Source organism: Pelodiscus sinensis, chromosome 20 (assembly GCF_052426305.1).
Source record: "Pelodiscus sinensis isolate ZL-2025 chromosome 20, ASM5242630v1, whole genome shotgun sequence".
Taxonomy (NCBI): domain Eukaryota; kingdom Metazoa; phylum Chordata; order Testudines; family Trionychidae; genus Pelodiscus; species Pelodiscus sinensis.
The window spans coordinates 24,230,146-24,253,293 of record NC_143071.1 but is presented as its reverse complement, the minus strand read 5'-3'; the positions used below and the strand labels follow the sequence as shown (position 1 = coordinate 24,253,293).

Below are 23,148 nucleotides of genomic sequence, written 5' to 3'. Positions count from 1 at the left end.
GAAAGCATTAGTCCCGCTTTGATTCTTTGCAGAGGCTGAGAGGAAGCACTGGCTTGCTTTATCAGTGGCTGAGAGAAAAACTCCACTCCACTCCCTGCTGTAAAGATCCCTGGTCATTCCAAAGACTGGGGCTATATCTACACTGCAGAGTTTTTGCACAAAAACTTGCAGAGCGTCCACACTACAAGCCCGTTCTTGCGCAAGAAAAAGTACAGTAAAGTGTAAGAACACAGGCTTTTTGCCCAAGAGTTATTCCTCTCCCCACGAGGAATAAGCCTTTTTGCGCAAGAACTCTTGTGCAGAAAGGCATGTGTGGACAGGCAACAGGGGTTTCTTGTGCAAGAAACCCTTATGGCTAAAATGGCCATCAGAGCTTTCTTGCGCAAGAAAGTGTCCGTGGACACTCTTGTGCAAAAGCACATGGCAGTGTGGACGTGCTCTTGCACGAGAATTTTTGTGCAAGAACTCTTGCACAAAAAGTTCTTGTGCAAGAAGCCTGCAGTGTAGTTATAGCCTGTGTGTCTATGTCCGAGAGAACTTCTATTGCCTTCATTACTGCTGTAGCTAATTAATTGAAATAGCTCTGTTTCCTCACAGACCCAAAGATATTATGCAGAAGTGTTAGGAAAAAGAGCTGTCTGTATTTCTGTAAATAATTAAGAGCTCAGGCATTGCCTGAGCTCTTAATTATTGACAGAATATGCAGTGTTTGTTCTGGGGTTTGTATGATTTCTGGTTGCTGGACAATGCAAATGGCTTAGTATGGTGAGGACGGGACTTGCCTTACGACTTTGCCGCCTGGTTCTACTGTTCCAGGGATTTTTGCTATATCTGTGTGCAGTGAACGGTTCAGCTTATAATACTGGCTTGATCCAACCTCACCCGCATTGTGTGCAGTGGGAAGGGAGGGGCAGCCAGGCAGAAGTACTGACAGACTGATACCACCCTGGAGACAGGACACGTCTGAGTATGTTGCTTTGAGGTAAGGTGGGACAGACACCTGTGGGAAGGCGGGTGTGCTTAGGTGGACACCACTTGGCCCTGTGGATACCAAATGGGCTTTGTTTTCATTTACCTTCTTCCACCTTGCTGGGCAAGGGCAGGAGAGCTGATAGACTCGCCAGGCCCCTGGGCAAGGGGGGAGGGGCTGGTCTTTGCTCCCAGAAGTGGCAAGGCCTTGCGCAGATGAAGCAGCCAGCCCTCAGCGCCACCGGTACCATGCCCCTGCCCCCCATGCACTGTCCAAGCCAGCCACCTGGAGCTCTGCAGTGCAATTGAAAGGGGCCGGGGCTCTGGGCACCACTGACGCCGCAGTAGCAGTGGCAGCATCCAAGAGCCCCAGGCCCCTTTGAATCGCTGGGCCCTGGGTCAGTTGCCCCCTTTGCTGCCCTCCCATCTCACAATGTGTCTCTGCGGAACAATGCAGAGCTGCTCCCGCAATGAATAATTCATAGGTTAATCAACCATGACAGAACTTTTCAGCAGCTGATCTGAATATTCTTTGATTTCAGGCTGTTACAGATCTCGTTTACTTCAAGAATGGACTGAGATGAGCTGAAGAAAAGGGATTCATTTAAGATATGGACCTGGAGGAATTATGGGATAATATATATTTATATTAGAGTGCATGTGTCTGCATGTCTGTTTGTTTAAGGACTCCATCTAAACGGTACGAGCTAGGACCACCAAATTTGGTCGGCAGCTTCCTCTTCTCCTAACTTAAAGCAAGGCCAGGGTCTGGTTGTGCCAGGACATCCAGAAGCCCCAGGAAAAGGACTGTTTTCCAGAACAGGTGCTGTTCGGAGGGATGGGATATGAAAGTGGCAACTGGAGGCAGTGAGCCACCACAGGAGATCCCTTCTACAGAGTGTCCACCAAGGGCGTGACGAGCAGGTCTGAGGCTCCACCATCTTGCCTGCCAGCACACTGAGTAAGTAGCCCTCCTGCCCCAAACCCTTTTCCTTCCTCCTCATCCTGGTAGCTGAGTAAGGAGAGGCCTGGAGGGAGAGAAAACGCCCCTGGACGTTGGGGAGTTGCCGAGGAGAGAGAAACGTCCTGTGCTGGATGGCACTCCCCCCCTCCCCCCCGGAGCCCCTTCTTGCCCCCCATCCTCACTCTTGCACCCCTCTGTACCCCGCCTCCTGCATTCCCCTGCCCCATCCTCTTGGCCCTGCACTAAGTCCTGCACATCCCACACCGCCAGCCCCCTGCCCTAAAGGACCTGGACAATGTCAGGTAAGTCTGCTAGTGGAATATAAAGCCTTTCCCCCAGAGACCACCTAGCCCAGTCCAACCACAGTCAGCAGTGGTGGAAGCTTGTTACAATCTGACAGTTGTTTCATGGCTAATGTGCAATGTGGGACCTAGTGGCTGGAGTGCTGGACTGAGACTCAGGAGATCTGGATTATGTTTCTAGCATTGTTGCAGGGTAACCCTGGGCCAGTCACGTTGCTTCTCTGTATTTCAGTTTCCCCATCTGTAAAATGGGAACAATGATACTGACCTCCTTTTTAAAGCACTTTGAGATCCATGGATAACAAGTGCTATAGAGGAGCTATGGATTATTATAACTGACTTGTCTCTGTCCAGTTGCCAGTGAACAAATATGTGCATCATGAACAGCCACCTTCTGTGGGAGACCATATCAAAAGCTTTGCTAAAGTCAAGGGTAGCATGTCCTCCACCTTCCCATATCCATAGAGCCAGTTATCTCATCATAGAAGGTAACCAAGGCATGACTTGCCCTTGGTGAATCCATGTTGACTATTTCTGATCACTTTCCTCTCTTCCAAGTGCTTCCAAATGGATTCCTTGAGGATCCCCTCCATGATATTTCCAGGGATTGAGGTCAGGCTGACTGGTCTGTAGTTCCCTGAATTGTCCTCCTTCCTTTTTTTAAGAATGGGCACTACATTTGCCTTTTTCCAATAGACCAAGACTTTCCCAGATCACCATGAGTTCAAAGATAATGGCCAATGACTCTGCAATCACATCAGACAACTCCTTCAGCACCCTCAGATGCATTAGATCCGGCCCCACGGATTTGTGCATGTCCAGCTTTTCTAAATAGTTCTCAATATGTTCTTTCTCACTGAGGGTATGTCTACACTGCATCCCTAGTTCGAACTAGGGATGCAAATGGAGACAATCGAACTAGTTAATGAAGCGGGGATTTAAATATCCCGCGCTCCATTAACATGATCTCGCCGGCGCGCTAGTTCGAATCACAGCTGATTCGAACCAGGAAGTGCACGCCGGGACGCATTAGTTCGGATTAAAGCCCTTAGTCCGAACTAATGTTACTCCTCATTTTTTGAGGAGTAACATTAGTTCGGACTAAGGGCTTTAGTCCGAACTAACGCGTCCCGGTGCACACTTCCTGGTTCGAATCAGCTGTGATTCGAACTAGCGCGCCGGCGAGATCATGTTAATGGAGCGCGGGATATTTAAATCCCCGCTTCATTAACTAGTTCGATTGTCTCCATTTGCATCCCTAGTTCGAACTAGGGATGCAGTGTAGACATACCCTGAGGGCTGCCACCTCCTTCCCCAACTGTGCTGCCAAGGACAGCAGTTTGGGAGCTGACTTCGTCTGTGAAGACAGAGACAAAAAAAGCATTGAGCACTCCAGCTTTTCCCACATCATCTGTCACTAGGTTATCTCCCCCATTCAGTTAGGCTACGTCTACACTGCACGCTTATTTCGGAATAAGCTATTCCAGAAGAAATAACCCAAAATAGCTTATTTTGAAATAGCGCCTCTACACACCACAAGTTTATTGAAATAGCACTGAGCTATTTCGACATAGAGTGGACACACTCATTGGACAGTGAATCGCATTTAAGGCCACCCAGAACCACTTCAGGCAGGGCGTCAGGACAGCACTCACTCCCTGAAGGCTCGTGCTTAGTGGACCCCCCTATACAACCATGTTTCAGGCTCTTCTCCTTTGCCTACCTCCTCGAGGGAAAGCAAAGCCTTTTCTCTGCCTGCTCTGGTTGTCCTTGCGGACACTTCAGCTCTCCAGCCATGGAGCCGGAGCTGCCTCTGCGCACTCAACGGCTATGGCTGCTTGTGCTGCACCTCATGCAGCAGTTTCTGCAGGCTGCCTCCCAGGCCCTGAAGGAATCCAACCCCCTGCTCCTCTTGGAGACCCTCCTCACATCTCTGCAGGTGCAGCTCATGCTGCTGGATCCCATCCGTCCACCCCTCCAACTCTAAAGTGCACTGCTGCTTCTGGCGGGTGCATAGCAATTCCGACTGGTAGGACTGGATTGTCATGCAGCAGGGGCTCCAGAATTTCAGGATGAGGAAGGACACCTTTCAGGAGCTCTGTGAGTGACTTACCTCTGCCCTCAGGTGATGGGACACTCACATAAAACCCGCCATCCCGCTCCAGAAGTGGGTCTCCATCGCACTGTGAAAGCTCACCATGCTGGACAGCTACCAATTCGTCAGGAATCAGTTCGGTGTGGGGAGGTCAACAGTCGGGACCCTGGTCATGCAGGTATGGTGCTCCCAGGCTATTGTCCCAGGATGCAATGGGGTTCCTTAGGGAAGGTGGAAGCCCCCTCCCTGGGAGCGTTTTCAGTCCCACCTTCACAAAGCCCTGCTGGGGGATGGGGTAAGTGGAGGATTGCTCCTGCTGTGTTGGGGGCAGGAGGGGTTGGGGACCTTCTGAGGGCTCTGGCAACCCTGCAATTTTTTGTCTTCTTCTACAGGTGGTGTGGGCCATCAACGCCATCCTGCTGTGCGGGATCATCACCCTCAGCAATGTGGATGCCATTGTCACCAGCTTTGCCGACATGGGCTTTCCCAACTGTGGGGTGGGGGTTTATTGATGGCATCCATTTCTCCATCTGGGCCCCCAACCAGTGGGCATCTGTTACATTAACTGGAAGGAGTACTTTTTGGCGGTCCTGCAGGCCATGACGGACTACCACGTCCAGTTTAAGGACATCTACGTCTGGTGGTTGGGGCAGGCACATGACACAACTCCAGTGCCTCCCAGAAGCTGCACACTGGCACTTTTTTCCCTGACTGCACTATCAGGATCAGGGATGTGGACTTGCCCATGCGCATTGTAGGGGATGTGACCTGCCCTCTCTTGCCTTGGCTTATGAAGCCCTACTCTGGCTACCTTGACCACTCCAGGGAATGGTTCAATGCCAGGCTCAGCAGGACCCACGTGGTTGTTGAGGGCATCTTCGGGCGTCTGAAGGTGCAGTTCCAACGCCTCCTCACCCAACTGGACGTCGGCGAGCGGAGCATCCTACACATGGTGGCCTCATGTTATGTTCTTCACAATATTTGTGAGAGGAAGGGGGAGGCATTCCTGCCAGAGGGGAGATGCAGACTGTATCAGCAGGGCCTTTGAGCAGCTGTGCCTGGCTACCATCTGGCAGGTCCATCAAGGGGCTGTGCACATCTGGGAGGACCCGTGGGAGAGTTTCTCACAAAGACCCCAGTGAAACACTCCCCTGGGCCTTCCCACGAGGAGCCTATGCCTTGCTCCTCTTAGCCTTTCCTCCCACATCCTTCCCTCCCCTGCTTCCCTGTAGGGACAATAAAACATTATTGTTTTGGAAAAAATAAACTTTGCTTTTCATTTGGGGTAGAAGTAACTGGATGGGGATTGGGGAAAGAAACTGGGAGAGAGGAGGAAATGGGGAGAGGGAAAGGAGGGGGGATGAGACTCTTAGAGGGGGGAGGAGGAAACTGTAAGAGGGAGGAGGGGGAGGAGAGGCTCAGAGCTAGGGCTGGGAATAGTGCCTGACTCTGGTGATCCCACCACCATGCGTGCTAGGGCCTCAGTGGCCATGGGGTGGAGGTTGCAGGAGAAGCAGGAGGGGCAGAGGCAGGAGCAGGCAGCATGCTGAAGACCAGAGACTGAACTGCTGCACACATGGTGCGGCCCTGCTTCAGCATCTCCCCTAGGTGTCTCACCACAGCTGGTGTCTTCCTGCAGCCTCCAGTCCAGGGTCTGCTCTAGGGATTAGAGAGCTGTGAAGTGCTCCTGCTGGAACTTGTCCATGGGTCTTCTGTGCCAGTGGGTCCCTCGGGGGCGGGAGGCTGCCCTAGGTGGTGTTGACCACCCTCCTCTTGCTGCTGGTCCAGCTGTGGAGAGCAGAGACAGTCAGTCATCCCCAGAGACACTGCCTGAAGCCTGGCCTCATCTCTGAGGTGAAACCGAAAGCGGTGTGCTTGGAGCAAGGCCATGTGTGGCCTAGCCACTGGGCCCTTTCCTGCAGGGACCCAGATGTGCAAGGGGGGAGCCTCACGTCCCCAGGACTAGCAGGCATGGGAAGGTGCTGGTCCGAAAGGGATCCTGTGGATGGGAGGGGGTCCATAGGGCAACTGTGCTTCCCTCCGTGCTGCACACATGCTGGGTCTGGCAGTGGCGGCGTCCTGCAGGTAGAGAACTTGTATCCCTGCCCAATGGCAGAGAGGGGGACAGAGTGTTGAGGGTGGAGTTGTATGTGAGTGGCAGACACTTCTGCGCCTTGCCACGCTGTCCCCGGGAGCGGAGGCTGCCTTGAAAGCATGGGCAGGCCCGTGTGCCATGTGTGCTCTCTCTTCAACACCATCTCCACAACTATGCATTTACTTCCAAAATTCAGCAATCCCTACCTGAGCCTTCTCCTTCATCAGGGAGGATGGACGAGAACATGACCTGCACCTCAGACTCCTTCATTCCTCTTCCTAGTGCCACATGATCTGCGGTGACCCACGCAAGGTGACTCTTGGCAGTATGGTTGGGTCCTATGTGGAGAAGCAGGAAGGGATAGCGGTCTCAGGGCCTGATCAGTCTTGGAAGATTCTCACTCACACCCTGAATTCTAGCTTCAGACAAGCAGCACACTTTTCAAGTTTCCTGGGTCAGTGTTACACTGACTCCTCACCAGCCAGCCTAAGTCTGATGACAAAAGACTAGACTGTTGAAAAAGAAGAAAGCTGTGCCCCAAGTCAGGACAGCTCGGTTAACTAGGCTGTTGCTGAGGATAGGTATGAAGAAGAAGAGCCTGACAGCCAAGTGAAACCTGTGTCTCCTACCAGAGTAGCCTTATGTATCCTTGCCACTAACCCATCTTCAAGGGTATGTCTACACTACAACTTTAATTCGAACTAATTTAGTTCGAATTAGTTAATTTGAACTAATCTAATTCGAACTAACGGATCCAGACTAAAAAACTAGTTCGAATTAGCGTTTTGCTAATTCGAACTAGCATGTCCACATTAAGTGGTCCCTGAACCGGGCTTAAGGATGGCCGGAAGCAGTGCCTCAGGCTAGCCGAGAGCTGTGCTTAAAGGGACCCGACCCCCACTCCGGACAGACAATTCTCAGGGGTGCCCCGCTTGTAAAGCAGTCCTGGCTTGGAGTGCCCGGACTACCCACACTGGGCACATCACAGCAGTCGGCCATCAGCCCGGCTGCACTTGCCGCAGGCTGCCATCTGGGGAGAGGGGACAATTGGGGGGCTGCAGGAGAGCTTCCACCCCCAGAAGCCTGCAGAGCCAGCCCAGTCCTCCCCATCGGGGGCTCGTGCCCCATTCCTCCCTCACCTCCTTCCACTTACCCTTCCCTAGCCCCTCTTCTTGATGTACAAAATAAAGATAACGTGTCTTCCAAAATGGATTCTGTCTTTATTGAACAAAACTGGGGGAGACTGGGAAAAGGAGGTGGGAGAGGGGAAGAGAGAGGGTGGGAGAGGGGAGGGCAACTAAAATGATCAGGGGTTGGGAACAGGTCCCATATGAAGAGAGGCTAAAGAGACTGGGACTTTTCAGCTTAGAAAAGAGGAGACGGAGGGGGGGACAGGATAGAGGTCTCTAAAAGCATGAGTGGGGTGGAGAGGGTGCATCAAGAAAAGTTCTTCATTAGTTCCCATAATAGAAGGACTAGAGGACACCAAAGGAAAGGAATGGGTAGCAGGCTTCAAACTAGTAACAGAGAGTTGTTCTTCACAAAGCAAAGAGTCAACCTGTGGAACTCCTTGCTGCAAGAGGCTGTGAAGGCTAGAATTAGAACAGAGTTTAAAGGGAAGTGAGATCAAGTCATGGAGGCTGGGTCCATGGAGTGGTATTAGACAGGGGGTAGGAGTGGTGTCCCTGCCCAAGGTTTGTGGAAAGCTGGAGAGGGATGGCACGAGACAAATGGCTTGGTCACTGTCTTCGGTCCATCCCCTCCAGGGTCCCTAGGGTTGGCCGCTGTCGGCAGACAGGCTAGTGGGCTAGATGGACCTTTGGTCTGACCCAGGACGGCCATTGTAAGCTCAGGGCTCAGGGTTGGGGGTCTCACTGGACCCCCTTGATTCTCTTGCACACCTGCTCCTGGGTGGCCAGGCTGGCAGCTCTCCTGCCCTAGACGGCCACTTTCCTGTGCCTAGTGCGGAGATCGTGGACAAGGTCCACGATGTCCGCACTAGCCAAGGCGGGTGCCCGCCTCTTGCGGTCCCGGGCAAGCTCCCGGGAGCCGCCAGCCTGGTCCTGGGAAGAGGGGGAGGGCTGGGGGGCATCAGGTGGGTGGCTCTATCCGTGCCAGGTGCAGGGATCCGGGGCTGGGAGGGGGGCAGAAGAGTTTCCCTGGTGTTGGCCAGAGTGGCCACCAGGGAAACCTGGGGAGGGCTAGCCTCCCACTAGTTCGAATTAAGGGGCTACACACCCCTTAATTCGAACTAGCTAGTTCGAACTAGGCTTAATCCTCGTAAAATGAGGTTTTCCTAGTTCAAACTAAGCGCTCCGTTAGTTCGAATTAAATTCGAACTAACGGAGCGCTAGTGTAGCGCCTATGAAAGTTAGTTTGAACTAACTTTGTAGTGTAGACATACCCAGAGAGTCTAGATAGGGGACTGGACTCGATGACTTCTCAAGGTCTCTTCCAATTCCATGATTCTATAGATTTATCTGCTTCCCTTTTGCCTAAAGACAAGCAGCACACTTTTCAAGTCTCTTTGCAGGGTAATTCACACTGTCTTCCAGCTAGGATTCAAAGTGGAGCTATTTAAATGACACACAAGATGATACTTTCTTTACTTTTGATAGCAGAGACAGCAAGAGAGAGGGCTAGACCACAGAGATGATCACTTAATTAGAACAACTTTAATTGTTTCATTGTTCCAAAATCATAAACCTACAGTTCCTGAATTTTTGTACTTGGATAATGGTCTCTAATCAAAACTGCCACTGTTAAAATTGCCATTTCCTTGCTGAAGGTGATGTAATCTGGAAGACACAGTGAGGCTGGTTAGTTTGCAATACAAAGCAAAGTTTTCTTAAGGGGGTTTTTATAACTGTGTTGTAATATTGATTTATTCTTTGGTTTCGTGCTGCCCACTTGGCTGTTGTACAAGTACAGCCAGCCTCCTTCCCTTCCCCCGCCCAAAGAATTAGGATCAGTAAGAAGCATAAACAAGTGGACTGGATTCTCGCCATAGGCGGCAGAAGTGCACATGCATTCCTCAGTTAGCCAGACTTCTTTCTGCTGAAAGTCTGCTGCAGCTTTAAGCCAACAAACGCTCCCTGCTATCTCAAGGAGCCTGCTGTGTGTCTGTCTCCACACCAACACTTCGCACATGGGGGGGTGGGGTCTGTGTTTCTATTCGTGGCCATGGCACATTTCATTCCGATTGCAGATGGGGTCTCTCCGTCAGCTGTGTACAAGAAGCGAGGCGTGCTCAGCCTTCGCACAGTCCTGAATGCATCCTTAGCCCACTGGTGCCTTAGACAAGGCAGTGGCATCTTCGTGCCTCAGCGGGTGCCCTACAACCTGCTTAGCTTCAAGGTGAATTGCGAGAGGGATTGGCCTAGACACTCTGAAACCAAACAGAACAGCAGCAAATTACAAGCGTGCAGCCTGTATACGGTAGGCCAGGCCGCCACTCCCTGGTGAGTGGTGCTCGGGATGGGGCACTTGCGTCCTCCCTCTCCACAGGGTTCCTATCCAGTGATGGACTCCCTTGCCACCAGCTTGGCAGGGATCAATACGCCAAGCTCTGTAGCCAGTTTTGGTGCCGTTCTCCCTATAGTCCCCTGGGTCCCTTCCTACCCAGTCCTATGGTGTCCACAGTTCAGTAGTCTCTGCATTTGCTGCTGTGCCCCTGTAAGTGTGGGTGGATCTGGTCCTGCCGTGAGGATAGGGGACTGGACTTGATGACCTCTCAAGGTCCCTTGCAGTTCTATAAGATAGGTATATCTTCATATATTAAAAATATTTGGCTGCTCCTCAAGTCTTGGAGCAGCCATGGTCCACTCACTGGAGCTTGCAGTGCATCTCCTCCTCCAGCGGTCAGCCCAGACTGAGCTCCTCTCCAGCCTTTTATACCCTGGTTCCAGCTGCTAGAACATAACAAAGATGGGTTAACCCCTGGCATGCCAGTATGGGGCTGACATACCCTGTCACATTACCATTACCGACCTTAGCTGCATGTACTTTCTTGGCAGGGTAAGTCTTCTTCTGGCATGTATTTTATTTGTATCTGTGAACATATTTGGGACCAGAGGGTTAACTGAAACAGTGGATTGAATAATCTCCTGTATACTATCCCTAAGAATTTTTCCTGATACCTATTCTTCACCTCCAGAGCTGGACCACCTATGGAAATCCTTTCTGGAGAGATGATCAATCAGAGGTGGCATTTTCCTTTAGAAAGCTGAGAGCGGTTGTTGATCTATCTCTGGCTCTTCTAGCTAGTCAGCAACTCCCAAGCTAATTTCCCTCCTTTTGGTTATATCATTCAAGTCCCTTTCAATGAGGTACAAATCTAGGGTTAGGAGGCAATTACCTGTAATCTGAGTAGAATATAATTACTCTTATCACTACATAGCACAATATAAATTAGTCTTTAACTGCCATTTATTGAGTAAGTAGCCACCCAGTTGTTTTTCTATAGCGATACATGAAGCCGTACTATTAGCTTCATCTGATATTGGGCCTCATCTAAACTCCCAATAGTTACTCTTAGGGCCTGGTATTTAATTAGGTGTGGGGAAAGTCTCTGTAAGTGAGTTTGGATTTATCCTGAACTCCCACTGGCATTGGCTCAGCTGTTGAGAGTGTAATGCTAAGCACACAAAGAGCAAGTCAGAGGTCTGTATTTAAAGGTACACTGATAAGAAAAAATGTCCATCTCTCTTGGGGCCTGAAATTTGCCTATTTTTGTATGGAGGAGGTTCCCAGAACAGGGCTGAGGCTCTGCCCTTTAACTTTAGTTAACAGTGTCCTTGTTGGTTTCTCACCATTACTCACGTTCTAGCTAAACTCATATGCTCCGAATTTGGAGCTAGCATAGATGCAATTTAATACTGTTAATAACCAGTCAGGGGAGACCGTAGGGGAACAAAATGGGAGGTTACGAGGCCATTTAGTGCTTCAGCATAAAGATTTTTACTGTATCTGCTAACAGCTGGCTGCCAGGCACTTATTAAAGCAGGCTGCTAGATGCTGGACAGAGTTCATATCTGTTGGCTGAGTTAATATCTGTTGTCCTACTTCTTGCCCCAGCCAGGGATTGAATCAATACCCCCGTGGGCTGTATGCTGCTCTACCTAACAAGGTGTGTCCAAAAAAGAGCCTCCCCCCTGCAACGTGAATAGCAGCTGGGCTAAGCTCTTCTCACCCAGAATTCACTCTTGCAGATATCACCCTTTGGGGTGGGTGAGCCAGCCAGCTCTTTCAGGAGGTACGATCGTTTGGTCGGTAATACAATATGGCCCGGAGTGTCTCTGTATATTATGTTATGCTAAGCAGAGGACTTAGGCTGTGTGCTTCAGCAAGGAGGGGGACTGTCCCGGCTCATACTTCACAGCTCCGGGTCTGAAATCAGGTGGCGTGAACGCTCAGTAACGTGGCAGTGAGTGCTTGTTTTCTTTTGCATTGCTACCCCGCTCTCTGGCCGCCATCAGACACCCTTTGGCAAGGAGAGTGCAGGGCAAAGCCAGGGCTACTGGCCAGACTACCCTGTTTTCACATTCCAGGACGGCATTGCTGAGGCCACTTGTGCCATCGGGGAGGACAGACTATAGGAAATAGCAGCAGCGTTTCCAGTCACAGAAAACCTCAGCCTATATGAAGACTTTTGGGCTCCTGTATGTGTCAGAGACTGTGAGGAGGGGTGGGGGAGGATCAGCTGGAGCAAATCGGCACTGCTCCATGCATTTCAATGGAGCTATAACAATATGTATGTACAGCAGCAAGGAGATGGCCCAGGGAGTTCAGCCATTTTGAAATGAAGATGGGCCTGAGGTTCATGGGCATCTCACCACACAGTCTGAAAACGTTCAGGCTCATTCTAATGATCACATGTTCAGCACACTGCTCCTGGCCATTTCCATGTCACTGAATAAATGCCTCGTCCTAGAGAGGTATTTATCCCGGTTCTTCTCTGCTCCTCTTCAGATTTGGTCATTTTTGAGTGTCTTCTTGCTTGCATCTATTAGGGTGTGTCTAAACTGCAGGGCTTAGCTCGAAACAAGCCATGCAAATTGAGCTATGCCAATTGCATAGCTTATTTCGAAATAGCTTATTTCAAAGTAGGGAGAGTCTACACAGCACTTATTTTGAAATAGAGCTCTCTTCCTCCGACTTCCCTTATTCCTTCTACAGCGAGGGCTATAGGAGCTGGAGTAAGGCTACCGGAGTCCTCCAGCTTGACAGTATATTGACGCTATTTCGAAATAACTGCCTGCTGCGTAGACGTGGACTAAGCTATTTCGGAATAGTGAGAGTTATTTCTTAACAGTTGTGCAGTATAGACGTACCCTTAGAATTTACATCTACAAGCTTTTCTCTGTAACCATGAGGGCTAGAAACTTTTTTAAAACCGAAAGCTGAGATTCCCATGTCATCCCTTGATTTCAGGCATTAAGAAAAAGAACAACTCTTGATAAAATAGTGAGCATTGCGAATACTCTCACATACATACTAGTAAGCACATGATGTCCCTGGCTGCTATTTTTTCAAAGGAACCAAGACTGTATGCTTATCAGAATCATCTTGGCCATATATCATGCTTTGACATTATTGTGAAATGGGGCAAAAGCCCCTTTAAAGCAGAAAGAGGAACACGGAACATAGAAATCCAAAATTATTTTTAAAACTATCTTCATGGATTTCCTCTATCCTGTCCTCTAAATGTATGTAAAACAATATGCATGAATTCCATCATTAATTTCCCCAGTATATATAGAATCTACCGAAATAAAACTTGGAAACTTGGGATGGTGTTTACAACATTAACTCTGCTTGCTTTGTGTGACTGAGAGTGCGTGCATGAGTACGGACACACAAAATAACAAAATTAGGGAAATACAGCTAAAGTCCATAGAAACATAAGGTTGGAAGAGACCTCAGGAGGTCACTGAATCCAACCCCTACCCAAAGCAGGACCAACCCCAACTAAATCATCCCAGCGAGGGACTTAAAAACCTCCAGGGATGGAGATTCCACCACCTCCCTAGGTAATCCATTCCAGTGCTTCGCCACCCTCTCAGTGAAATAGTTTTTCCTAATATCCGATCTAGACCTACCCCACGGTAACTTGAGACCATTGCTCCTTGTTCTGCCATTCATCACCACTGAGAACAGCCTCTCTTCATCCTCTTTGGAATCACCCTTCAAGTGGTTAAAGGCTGCTATCAAATCCCCCCTCACTCATCTCTTCTGTAGACTAAATAAGCCCAAATCCATCAGCCTCTCTTCATAGGTTATGTGCTGCAGCCCCCTAGTCATTTTTGTTGTCCTCCACTGGAGTCTCTCCAGTGAGTCCACATTTTTGTAATGGGGGACCCAGAACTGGATGCAATATCCAGCTGTGGCCTCACCAGTGCTGAATAAAGGGGAATAATCACTTCCCTAGATTTGCTGGCAATGCTCCTACCAATGCACCCTAAAAGTCTGGTGACCTTCTTGGCTACAAGGGCATCCTGTTGACTCATATCCAGCTTCTCATCCACTGTAATCCCCATCCCAAGTGTAGGACTCTGCACTTGTCCTTGTTGACCCTCATCAGATTTCTTCTGTTCCAATCCTCCAATTTGTCTAGGTTACTTTGGGCCATATCCCTACCCTCCAACGTATCTACCTCTCCCCCTAGCTTAGTGTCATCCCCAAACTTGCTGAAGGTGCAATCCATCCCCTCATCCAGGTCACTAATAAAGATGTAGAACAAAACTTGACCCTTGGGGCACTCTGCTTGAGACTGATCGCCAACCAGACATCAAACTGTTGATCACTACCCACTGAGCCTGACAATCTAGCCAGCTTTCTAGCCACCTTACGGACCATTTACCCAAGCTAGATTTCTTTACCTTGCTGGCAAGAATGCTGTGGGAGACTGCATCAAAAGCTTTGCTAAAGTGAAGGTATATCACTTCCATGGCCTTTACACACCATGCCAAATTAGATTTCAGCTGCTCAAACTAGGAAAATCCTTACAGCCTAGACAGGGGATATGACGGATATAAAAGTTTCATGAGAAGTTCTAGCACAGTGGCATCCATTTGCCCTACAGGAAATAAAACAAATCACAGCTATTGGTTCCGGTTCTGACTCTGTCTTTTCTGCAAACACAAGGACTATGTCTAGACTGGCCAGTTTTTCCGGAAAAACTTGCCAGCTGTCTACACTGGCCGCTTGAATTTCCGCAAAAGCACTGACTTCCTACTGTAAGATTGTCAGTGCTTTTTACAGAAATACTATGCTGCTCCCGTTCGGGGGCAAAACTTTTGTGCAAAAGGACCAGTGTAGACAGCTGAGATTTGTTTTGCGCAAAAAAGCCCCGATCGCGAAAATGGCGATCGGGGCTTTTTTGCGCAAAAGCGCGTCTAGATTGGCCATGGACGCTTTTCCACAAAAAGTGCTTTTGCAGAAAAGCATCCGTGCCAATCTAGATGCGCTTTTCCAAAAATGCTTTTAATGGAAAAGTTTTCCATTAAAAGCATTTCTGGAAAATCATGCCAGTCTAGACGTAGCCAAGCAGCTTTTCTACAGCCAGCATTAACACAGCATCAAAACCTCCTTTCAGAGTGTGTCCGCTTCTCCTGATATAATGAAGTATTGAAGCTGTTCCCTTGATTTACCTCATGGCCACGCCCTTAGGGACCTCATCCAATGTCAAATCGCCTTTTGTGACAGAAATGGGTCTCTTCTAAACACAAATCTATATTACCATGTGCAATGATTTCCTTGAAGTGAACCCCTTAAAAAGATTCAAGAGTTACCCTTTAATCAATAGCATTAGTAATTCTGGGAGTACCTCCGAACAGGTGCTTTTTGAAGTGGGTCCTGTGGCATGTTTTTTCGGTGGATGACTGAACTTTGAGGCAGCTAGTAAAACATCCCAAGCCACAAGAGAGAAAAAATAAACTGTGGAGAGACAGAATGCAATGATTTATCATGAATAGACAGACACAATCACGGATTCCACCAAAAGGCTAAGTATGTCCTCCAGGTCCTGTATCAGTGATTCCGGGACCAATATCAGGAACACATCTATATTAGAATTTTGCTAAAGTTTTTCACATGAGTCCTTTTCTTTCATTCTGAAGTATATAAAGTATCTTTCCATACCTCCAATGGCCATGAGGTAAATCAAAGGACCAGTTCTGTTCAATATCTTCATCAACGATTTAGATGAAGGCATAAAGAGTATGCTTACTAAGTTTGCAGATGATACCAAGCTGGGAGGGGTTGCAACTGCTTTGGAGGAGAGGGTCATAACTCAAAATGATCTGGACAAACTGGAGAACTGGTCTGAGGTAAATGGGATGAAGTTTAATAAGGACAAATGCAAAGTGCTCCACTTAGGAAGGAATAATCAGTTTCCCACATACAGAATAGAAGTGACTGTCTAGGAAGGAATACTGCTGAAAGGGATTTAGGGGTCATAGTGAACCACAAGTTAAACATGAGTCAACAGTGCGACACTGTTACAAAAAAAGCAAACATGATTCTGGGCTGCATTAACAGGAGCGTTGTGAGCAGGACACAAGAAGTCATTCTTCCGCTCTTCTCTTCGCTGATTAGGCCTCAGCTGGAGTATTGTGTTCAGTTCTGGGCACCACATTTCAAGAAAGATATGGAGAAATTGGAGGAGGTCCAGAGAAGAGCAATAAAAATGATTAAAGATCTAGAAAACATGAGCTATGAGGGAAGGCTGAAGGAATTGGGCTTGTTTAGTTTGGAAAAGAGAAGACTGAGAGGGGACATGATAGCGGTTTTCAGGTATGTAAGACTACGTCTACACTGCCGGTTTTGCCAGCAGTGAGCATGCAACTGAGGCACAGATTAGCATATCGCTGCACCTCATTTGCATAATTGATGCAAGCCGTTTTTGTGGAAAACAAAGTAGTGTGGACATTTTCTTTTTGCACAAAAAAACTCCCTTTTCCCACCAGATCAGTAAACCTCCTCTTTTGGGGCATAAGGATCTGGTGGGGAAAGGGGTTTTTGCGTAAAAAGAAAACATCCACACAACTTTGTTTTCCGTAAAAACCCTTTGCGCAAAATCCAGCTTGCATAAATTATGCAAATTAGCAATATGCTAATCCACACCTCATTTGCATACTCACTGCTGGCAAAACCGGCAGTGTAGACGTAGCCTAAAAGGGTGTCACAGAGAGAAGGGGGAAAATTGTTCTCTTTGGCCTCTGATGATAGGACAGGAAGCAATGGGCTTAAACTGCAGCAAGGAAGGTTTAGTTTGTACATTAGGAAAACCTTCCTGTCAGGGTGGTTAAACACTGGACTAAATTGCCTAGGGAGGCTGTGGAATTTCCATCACTGGACATATTTAAGAGCAGGTTAGACAGACACCTATCATGGATCTAGACAGTGCTTGGTCCTGCCAAGAGGACAGGGGACGGGACTTGATGATCTCTCGAAGTCCCTCCCAGTTCTAGTACTCTATGATTCTATGATTGTATCCAAGGATTGCTTTGCCAAACACTGTGATGCACTTATACCTAAGGGTGGAATGTGGCTAGCTGGGCAAATATCTTCGTATTTTCAGATTTTATTCCATATTTCAGCATTCCAAAAACTGTGGCTATTTGCTCAAATAGGATGTTGAATTTGCACCTGCTGTGTTCACTCTCTCTTTGTATTCACATTCTATGAATATTTGAGTTGACCAGATTGCTAGCAGGAATGTTTTCAGGGAAAAGCTAACATTAGATCATTTGCAAAATCAAATTTTGAACTTTTAAATGTCAGTATTCTCAACAGAAACCTGATTCTAGGAGCCTTCTGCATGACCCATGTGTCCAGTCCAAACCTAGCAATACAGCTCAAATGTTGCTTGTGAATCCTCACAGGAAGTTTGCTTCTGTGCAACCCCCAGATCAAGAACTATTTGCAGAAAGCATCTGTTGAAAAATGAATCCTTCCGAGAGAATTATAACTTGCTCGTTCCACAAAAGAACAAGAAGCCAATTGACCAAATACTTTATGAATGATTTGCTCAACTCTTGGATATGCCAGCTTCAGTTCTTGCTGCTCTCCATAATTAATAGGAACCATTTGAAACAACAAATGTATTGTTTGAGGGAGCGACCCTCTGGCACATTATGATGAACTCATATCTATGGTCTTCTCTAGACAGCCGGGCCTGTAGCCAGCCAGCCAACTGGACTAGTTCAAAAGAACACAGAAGGAAACAAGCCATGCAAATATCCAAGGTACACTTAGGATATGTCTACACTAGCCCCCTAGTTTGAACTAGGGAGGCTAATGTAGGCATTCGAAGTTGCAAATCAAGCCTGGAATTTAAATATCCCGCGCTTGATTTGCATCTTCCCGGCTGGTTGCCATTTTTGAAATTTACAAGTCCGGACTAACTGTCCGCGTCTACTCGCGGCAGGGACCCGGTAGTTCGAATTAAAGCCCTACTTCGAACTACCTGTTATTCCTCCTGGAATGAGGTTTAACAAGTAGTTCAATTTAGGGCTTTATTTCGAACTACCGGGTCCCTGCTGAAGACGCGGGCCGTTAGTCTGGACTTGTAAATTTCAAAAATGGCGTCCGGCTGGGAAGATGCAAATCAAGCGCGGGATATTTAAATTCCAGGCTTGATTTGCAACTTCGAATGCCTACATTAGCCTCCCTAGTTTGAAGTAGGGGGCTAGTGTAGACGTACCCTTACATGTGGGCTACGTCTACACTGGCCCCTTTTCCGGAAGGGGCATGTAAATTTCACCAGTCGTCGTAGGGAAATCCGCGGGGGATTTAAATATCCCCCGCGGAATTTAAATAAAAATGTCCGCCGCTTTTTTCCGGCTTTTAAAAAAGCCGGAAAAGAGCGTCTACACTGGCCCCGATCCTCCGGAAAAAGTGCCCTTTTCCGGAGGGTCTTATTCCTACTTCAAAGGAATAAGACCCTCCGGAAAAGGGCACTTTTTCCGGAGGATCGGGGCCAGTGTAGACGCTCTTTTCCGGCTTTTTTAAAAGCCGGAAAAAAGCGGCGGACATTTTTATTTAAATGCCGCGGGGGATATTTAAATCCCCCGCGGATTTCCCTACGACGACTGGTGAAATTTACATGCCCCTTCCGGAAAAGGGGCCAGTGTAGACGTAGCCACAGTCTTCCAATTCACTTGAGGACTGTTATCAGATGTTTAAGAAGCTGCTGTCCTGACTAGGTTTTACTGACACACTGTGCCAATATTCCTTAGAGACACTACAGCTTTGATTTGCTTTATCTTATAATGGGCCAGTCCCACCTCACCTAGTGATTTCTAGTGATGACTGTTTCTTAGTAGGAAAGAATTCTGTTTCCTGGCTTTCCTGATGCTTGCTTAGCCATGTCTAGAGTACAGGATTTTTCTGAAAAAAGTGGCCTTTTTTCTAAAAAAACTTCACTTGGCTCTAGACTTCCACCGCATTCTTTTGAAATTAAATCGAAAGAATGCAATGGGTTTTTTTGACAGCAGCAAACCTCATTTTACGAGGAAGAACACCTTTTTTTGAAAGAGCTCTTTCAAAAAAAGGTGTTCTTGACCGCAAACTGGGCTTTTTCGAAAGAGAGCATCCAGATTGCCTGGGTTCTCTCCTTTGAAAAAGAGGATCGCTTTTTCTAAAGAAGTTGTGACTGTCTAAACGATCTCTTTCAAAAGAAGCTTTTTCAAAAGATTATTTCGAAAAAGCTTCTTTTGAAAGAAGCATGTAGTCTGGACGTACCCTCAGTAGAGTTTGGTTTTAAGCAAGGCATTGACAGTAGTAACTATTCCCCATCACATACACACATGATAAGAGACAGATATTCCAAACTGGCAAGACATGGGAAGATTCAGTTAGGTGCCGAGTGGGGTTTTCAAAAGGACTGAGGTGCCTGGCTCCCACTGAAATCCAGGCTGTATCCAGCTAGTGCAGGGCAGAGCAGGGAACAGCCTCCTTGCACAGCATGCTATAAGGGCATGGGCTGGAGCAGGCATTTTTCCAAGCTCTTGCTCTTATACCCTCTCCCCACAACTGCTGAACCCATGCAGGCAAGCTTACCTGTCCGGTGCCTGGGTTCCACATTCCACATGAACTCAGAGAGCAGTGGGGGAGGGGTCCTTTCTCACCCATCTGGCCTGGGCTGCTCTTTGTCTCCATTATTAAAGCAAATAAGGAATGACTCCAGAGTGAGACGTCACTGGATCTTGCCAGGTCGAATGTAGATTTAAGGAGCTATTTGCCAAGAACATGGGCCGTGGGGGAAGGGAGAGCTGAAGTGTCCCCAGCAACAGAAGCAGCTGCAAACTATTTCCATATCCACCCGTCCTTCTGTCATTCCCTCATTATGTGAGCGGGTGAGGGGAGGACGCATTGCACTGGCAGTTCTAATGAGTGTCTCAGTGTCTGTTTCTAAGTGCTGATGAGCTTATTTAGAAAAGCTCAAGCAGGAGCAGGTGGAAAAGAACGTGTGGCCCCATTTTATGTATTCGCCAGGCCCCTCTCAACCAAGAAAGTCAAGACCACCCGCTGGTCCTAATCAGCTCCTACGGGAAGAAAGGGAGGTAGCTGAGCAGCAAAGAGGATTTATAGGTTATCTGTTCTGCAAGCTACGCTTCCCTATGCAATTGGCTGATCGACGCCTGGAGTATCAAATGCAAAAGGAAAAATGATCCTTCAGTAGCTCCTTGAGAGAAGAACACAAACGTCTCCAGCAATTTATATTCAGCAGCATGTGCGCTCGGTGCGTGGCTAATGGCAACATTTGAAGCTGCTGTGAGATGATCACAGTAGGATCAAGCTGAGACACATCACCTGACTCGAGCTGACTGGTCCCACCTGCTTTTTCACTCATCAGATGTATCGGTCTTGCCCCCGGCATGCTTTGCCCAGCCCGAGCTTGGCTTCTCAAGTCACTCTGGCCCTCAGGTTCCTTGTCAAGGAAGATCTCAAACCTCAAACCTCACTGTGTGTTGATCCCCTTCTGACAACCACAATGACTGTATGGCCCCAGGAGGGGGGACCCAACCCTGAGCCCGCCCGAGCCCCACTGCTGAGGGTGGGGGGTAGGGATGTCAAAGCCAAGGCCCAAGGGGGGCCTGTAACTTGAGGCCTGCCACTCCGGGCTGAAGCCAAAGCCTGAGCCCTGGGTGTTCGGGCTCAGGCATTGGCTCCAAGCCCCGGCCAGTCTAACAGTAGCCCTGGTGACCCCATTAAAGTGGGGCCATGGCCTGGTTTTGGGTACTGATCCACAAACTGAGCATCACTGAGCTACAGCAAAGGCCACTTTACTTCTGATGGAGAGCACCCGCTCTGGGTTTAATCCGCTCTGGCGTCCCCTTGAGGCAATTTGTCGTAACTTTCCTGAGTGCGCCACAAAAATATGGTCTTGAGCACGGATGTTAAACACCAGAAATTCTCTTTTTGTGCCCCGTGGGTGGAAAAACACTTCGTTCCTGAGCAGTGGAGGGGAGAAATGGAGATTCTGTTGCCCCCATGAGATGAAGGGTTCCATCTGGTGTCTAAATGTTCTAGGTTGAATATTAGGAAAAAACAATTCCCTAGGAGGGTGGTGAAGCCCTGGGATGGGTTCCCTAGGGAGGGGGTGGAATCTCCATCCCTGGAGGTTTTTACGTCTCTGCTTGACAAAGCCCTGGCTGGGATGATTTAGTTGGGTTGGTCCTGCTTTGGGCAGGGGACTGGACTCGATGCCTCCTGCGGTCTCTTCCAGCCCGAGGATTCTAGGATTCTATGCTCAGCTTCTGGGTAACAGGTATAATGGGTTGGGGGAGGCTGTGCCTCCCCAAACAGCCAGGCATTGCCCTGTCCATACTTCACCCCCAAATCCCCTCTCTGGCTGACCCTGTGTGGTGGCCCTGGCTTGGGCTGGGGTCATGCAGGCTGCTCTCCCAGTGCTCCAAGATTGGAGGGGGCTGGGGATGTGCAACCTGCCCTCCTGGCTCTCTGGGGTAGAGGGCACTAGGCTGGGGCACAGGCTGGTGGCCATGGTGGAGAGGTTCTGGGCTCCAGTGGAAGGAGGGGCATGAAACCCAGAAAGGGTGGAGCCTTGAGTGGAAGGAGAGTGGCTGGGGGCTAGCCTCCCCCTTCTGATGGTAGCCATAAAGATACTTGAGTGAATTTTAAATTCAGTGGAAGTCCAGCTGGTTTTTTGAGCACTGTCACAAAGTTACAGCTTTCTTATGTATGTACCTACCTATTCTGGCCCGTGCTGCTTTTTCTGTCCTAAAATTTGGATTTTTTTAAACCAGACAACAAAGATACAGCATATGTTCATGCTTAAAAAATATACCACACTGGGTGAACTAAGAGAGGAGCTTTTAAAAACTAGCTAGTGGGAAAACTTCAAAAATTCCAAGTGCACCTTTCTGAATTCCTCTTGCTCTGTCGTCCAGAATGGAATATCCTTTTTTACAAGTTTGCCAAATCACTTAGAGCCTGATTCAAAGCTAATGGGATGAATGGAATGTCTCCCGTTGACTTCAATATGGTTTTAGGATCAGACTCTTAAGCCAGTAATTCTCAGTCTACCATATGAGCAGACTATGTTTTTACTACTGAAGTGGCAGTCAGTAGAAAGTTATTTGAAGAAAAGTTAAAAAGAATTCTTTGAAGGAGTCAGCAAGCATGTGGTCAAAGCTGATCTAAGCAAATTAAGCAGCCATAGAATAAAGAGGGAAGATCGTCTCATGGATCAGTAGATGGTTAAAAGCTAGCAAACAGGGAGGGAGGCAGGGTCAGTTTTCATAATGGAGAGATGTATATTTGGACCTTGGCGAGGCTGTTCCTCACTCTGGCACGACAAATGCAGAAGTGGGGGCCCACAAGAGCTCTCCAAAACTTTGTCTTCACAGGCTTTGGTACAAAAACTTCCCCCCAAATCCTAATACCCAGATTTTGGAGAAATCCGCTGCCACCACCCAAGTAATTCCAAGAAAACCAGGGAAGAGATCACTTGGGAAACTTCCCTAAGGGAAAACTCTCCTCTGCCCCAACCTCTGTTTTACTTGGAGTTGGGAAAAACAGAGGGGATTCAAAGACAACAATGGACTCTGCCCTTGTAACTAGGCACTGAGTCAAAGGACACAACAATCAACCAATTCCGGTTAATTAGAAAAAGAAAACAAACTTTTATTATCAAAACAAAACTACAGTTGCAAGCATAGTAAAGTAGCTAGATGGAAAGAGCCACCAATTGATTTAGATACTCAGGGAGATCCCCCCTGGGCTAACAGCTTTAGTTACAAAGAGAAAAAAAAACACTTAACAAGCTCAGACATTAGTTCCAAATTCCCAAACAAGGAAAACAATAATGCCGATGAATTAGCTAAACTAGCTAAACCTACTTACACATTGTAAGAAGTCCGTTCTTTGAGAGAGAAGTGTCTTCCAACTCCCTTAATACCTGGAAGAAATTGCTCTGCTTTTCGGACAAAGGAGGGAAAGATAAAGATTCATTTGTCCCAGTTTGAAATACCTACCTGCATTGTTATTAGCTGACCAGATACCTGGCTAGGGACAGAGTTAACCCCTTAGTCACCAGATGCTGGTCAGCACTCCTAATTATGACAGACCTATACTCAGAACTGTTCTTTCTGCTCAACAAATTCATAAATGATATGGGGAAAGGGCTGAACAGGAAGGCAGCAAAGTTTTCAGATGATACAGAATTTCTCAAGATAGTTAAGTCCAAAGCAGACTG

General features: G+C 48.1%; 1 protein-coding gene and 1 long non-coding RNA gene across 3 annotated transcripts; one reads left to right on the top strand and one right to left on the bottom strand.

The window, feature by feature from the left end:
- The first annotated feature begins 1,756 nt into the window (after positions 1–1,756).
- On the top strand, positions 1,757–4,864 carry LOC142819085 (uncharacterized). The gene is made up of 3 exons (XR_012896783.2): positions 1,757–1,930; positions 4,361–4,508; positions 4,723–4,864. It is a non-coding gene; the product is annotated as an uncharacterized LOC142819085 (long non-coding RNA).
- On the bottom strand, positions 3,509–19,944 carry LOC149521954 (uncharacterized). 2 transcript variants are annotated; one of them, XM_089771970.1, is made up of 4 exons: positions 19,491–19,944; positions 10,255–10,336; positions 6,632–6,763; positions 3,509–6,118 (listed from the first exon to the last, which is right to left on the bottom strand). In XM_089771970.1, exons 1-4 carry the CDS (start codon positions 19,587–19,589, stop codon positions 5,997–5,999), a joined length of 435 nt encoding a protein of 144 aa, XP_089628096.1. In that variant the 5' UTR covers positions 19,590–19,944; the 3' UTR covers positions 3,509–5,996. The 2 variants fall into 2 exon arrangements, with proteins under 2 accessions (XP_089628096.1, XP_089628097.1); XM_089771971.1 differs by having other exon boundaries at positions 10,255–10,333.
- Positions 19,945–23,148: the final 3,204 nt, after the last annotated feature.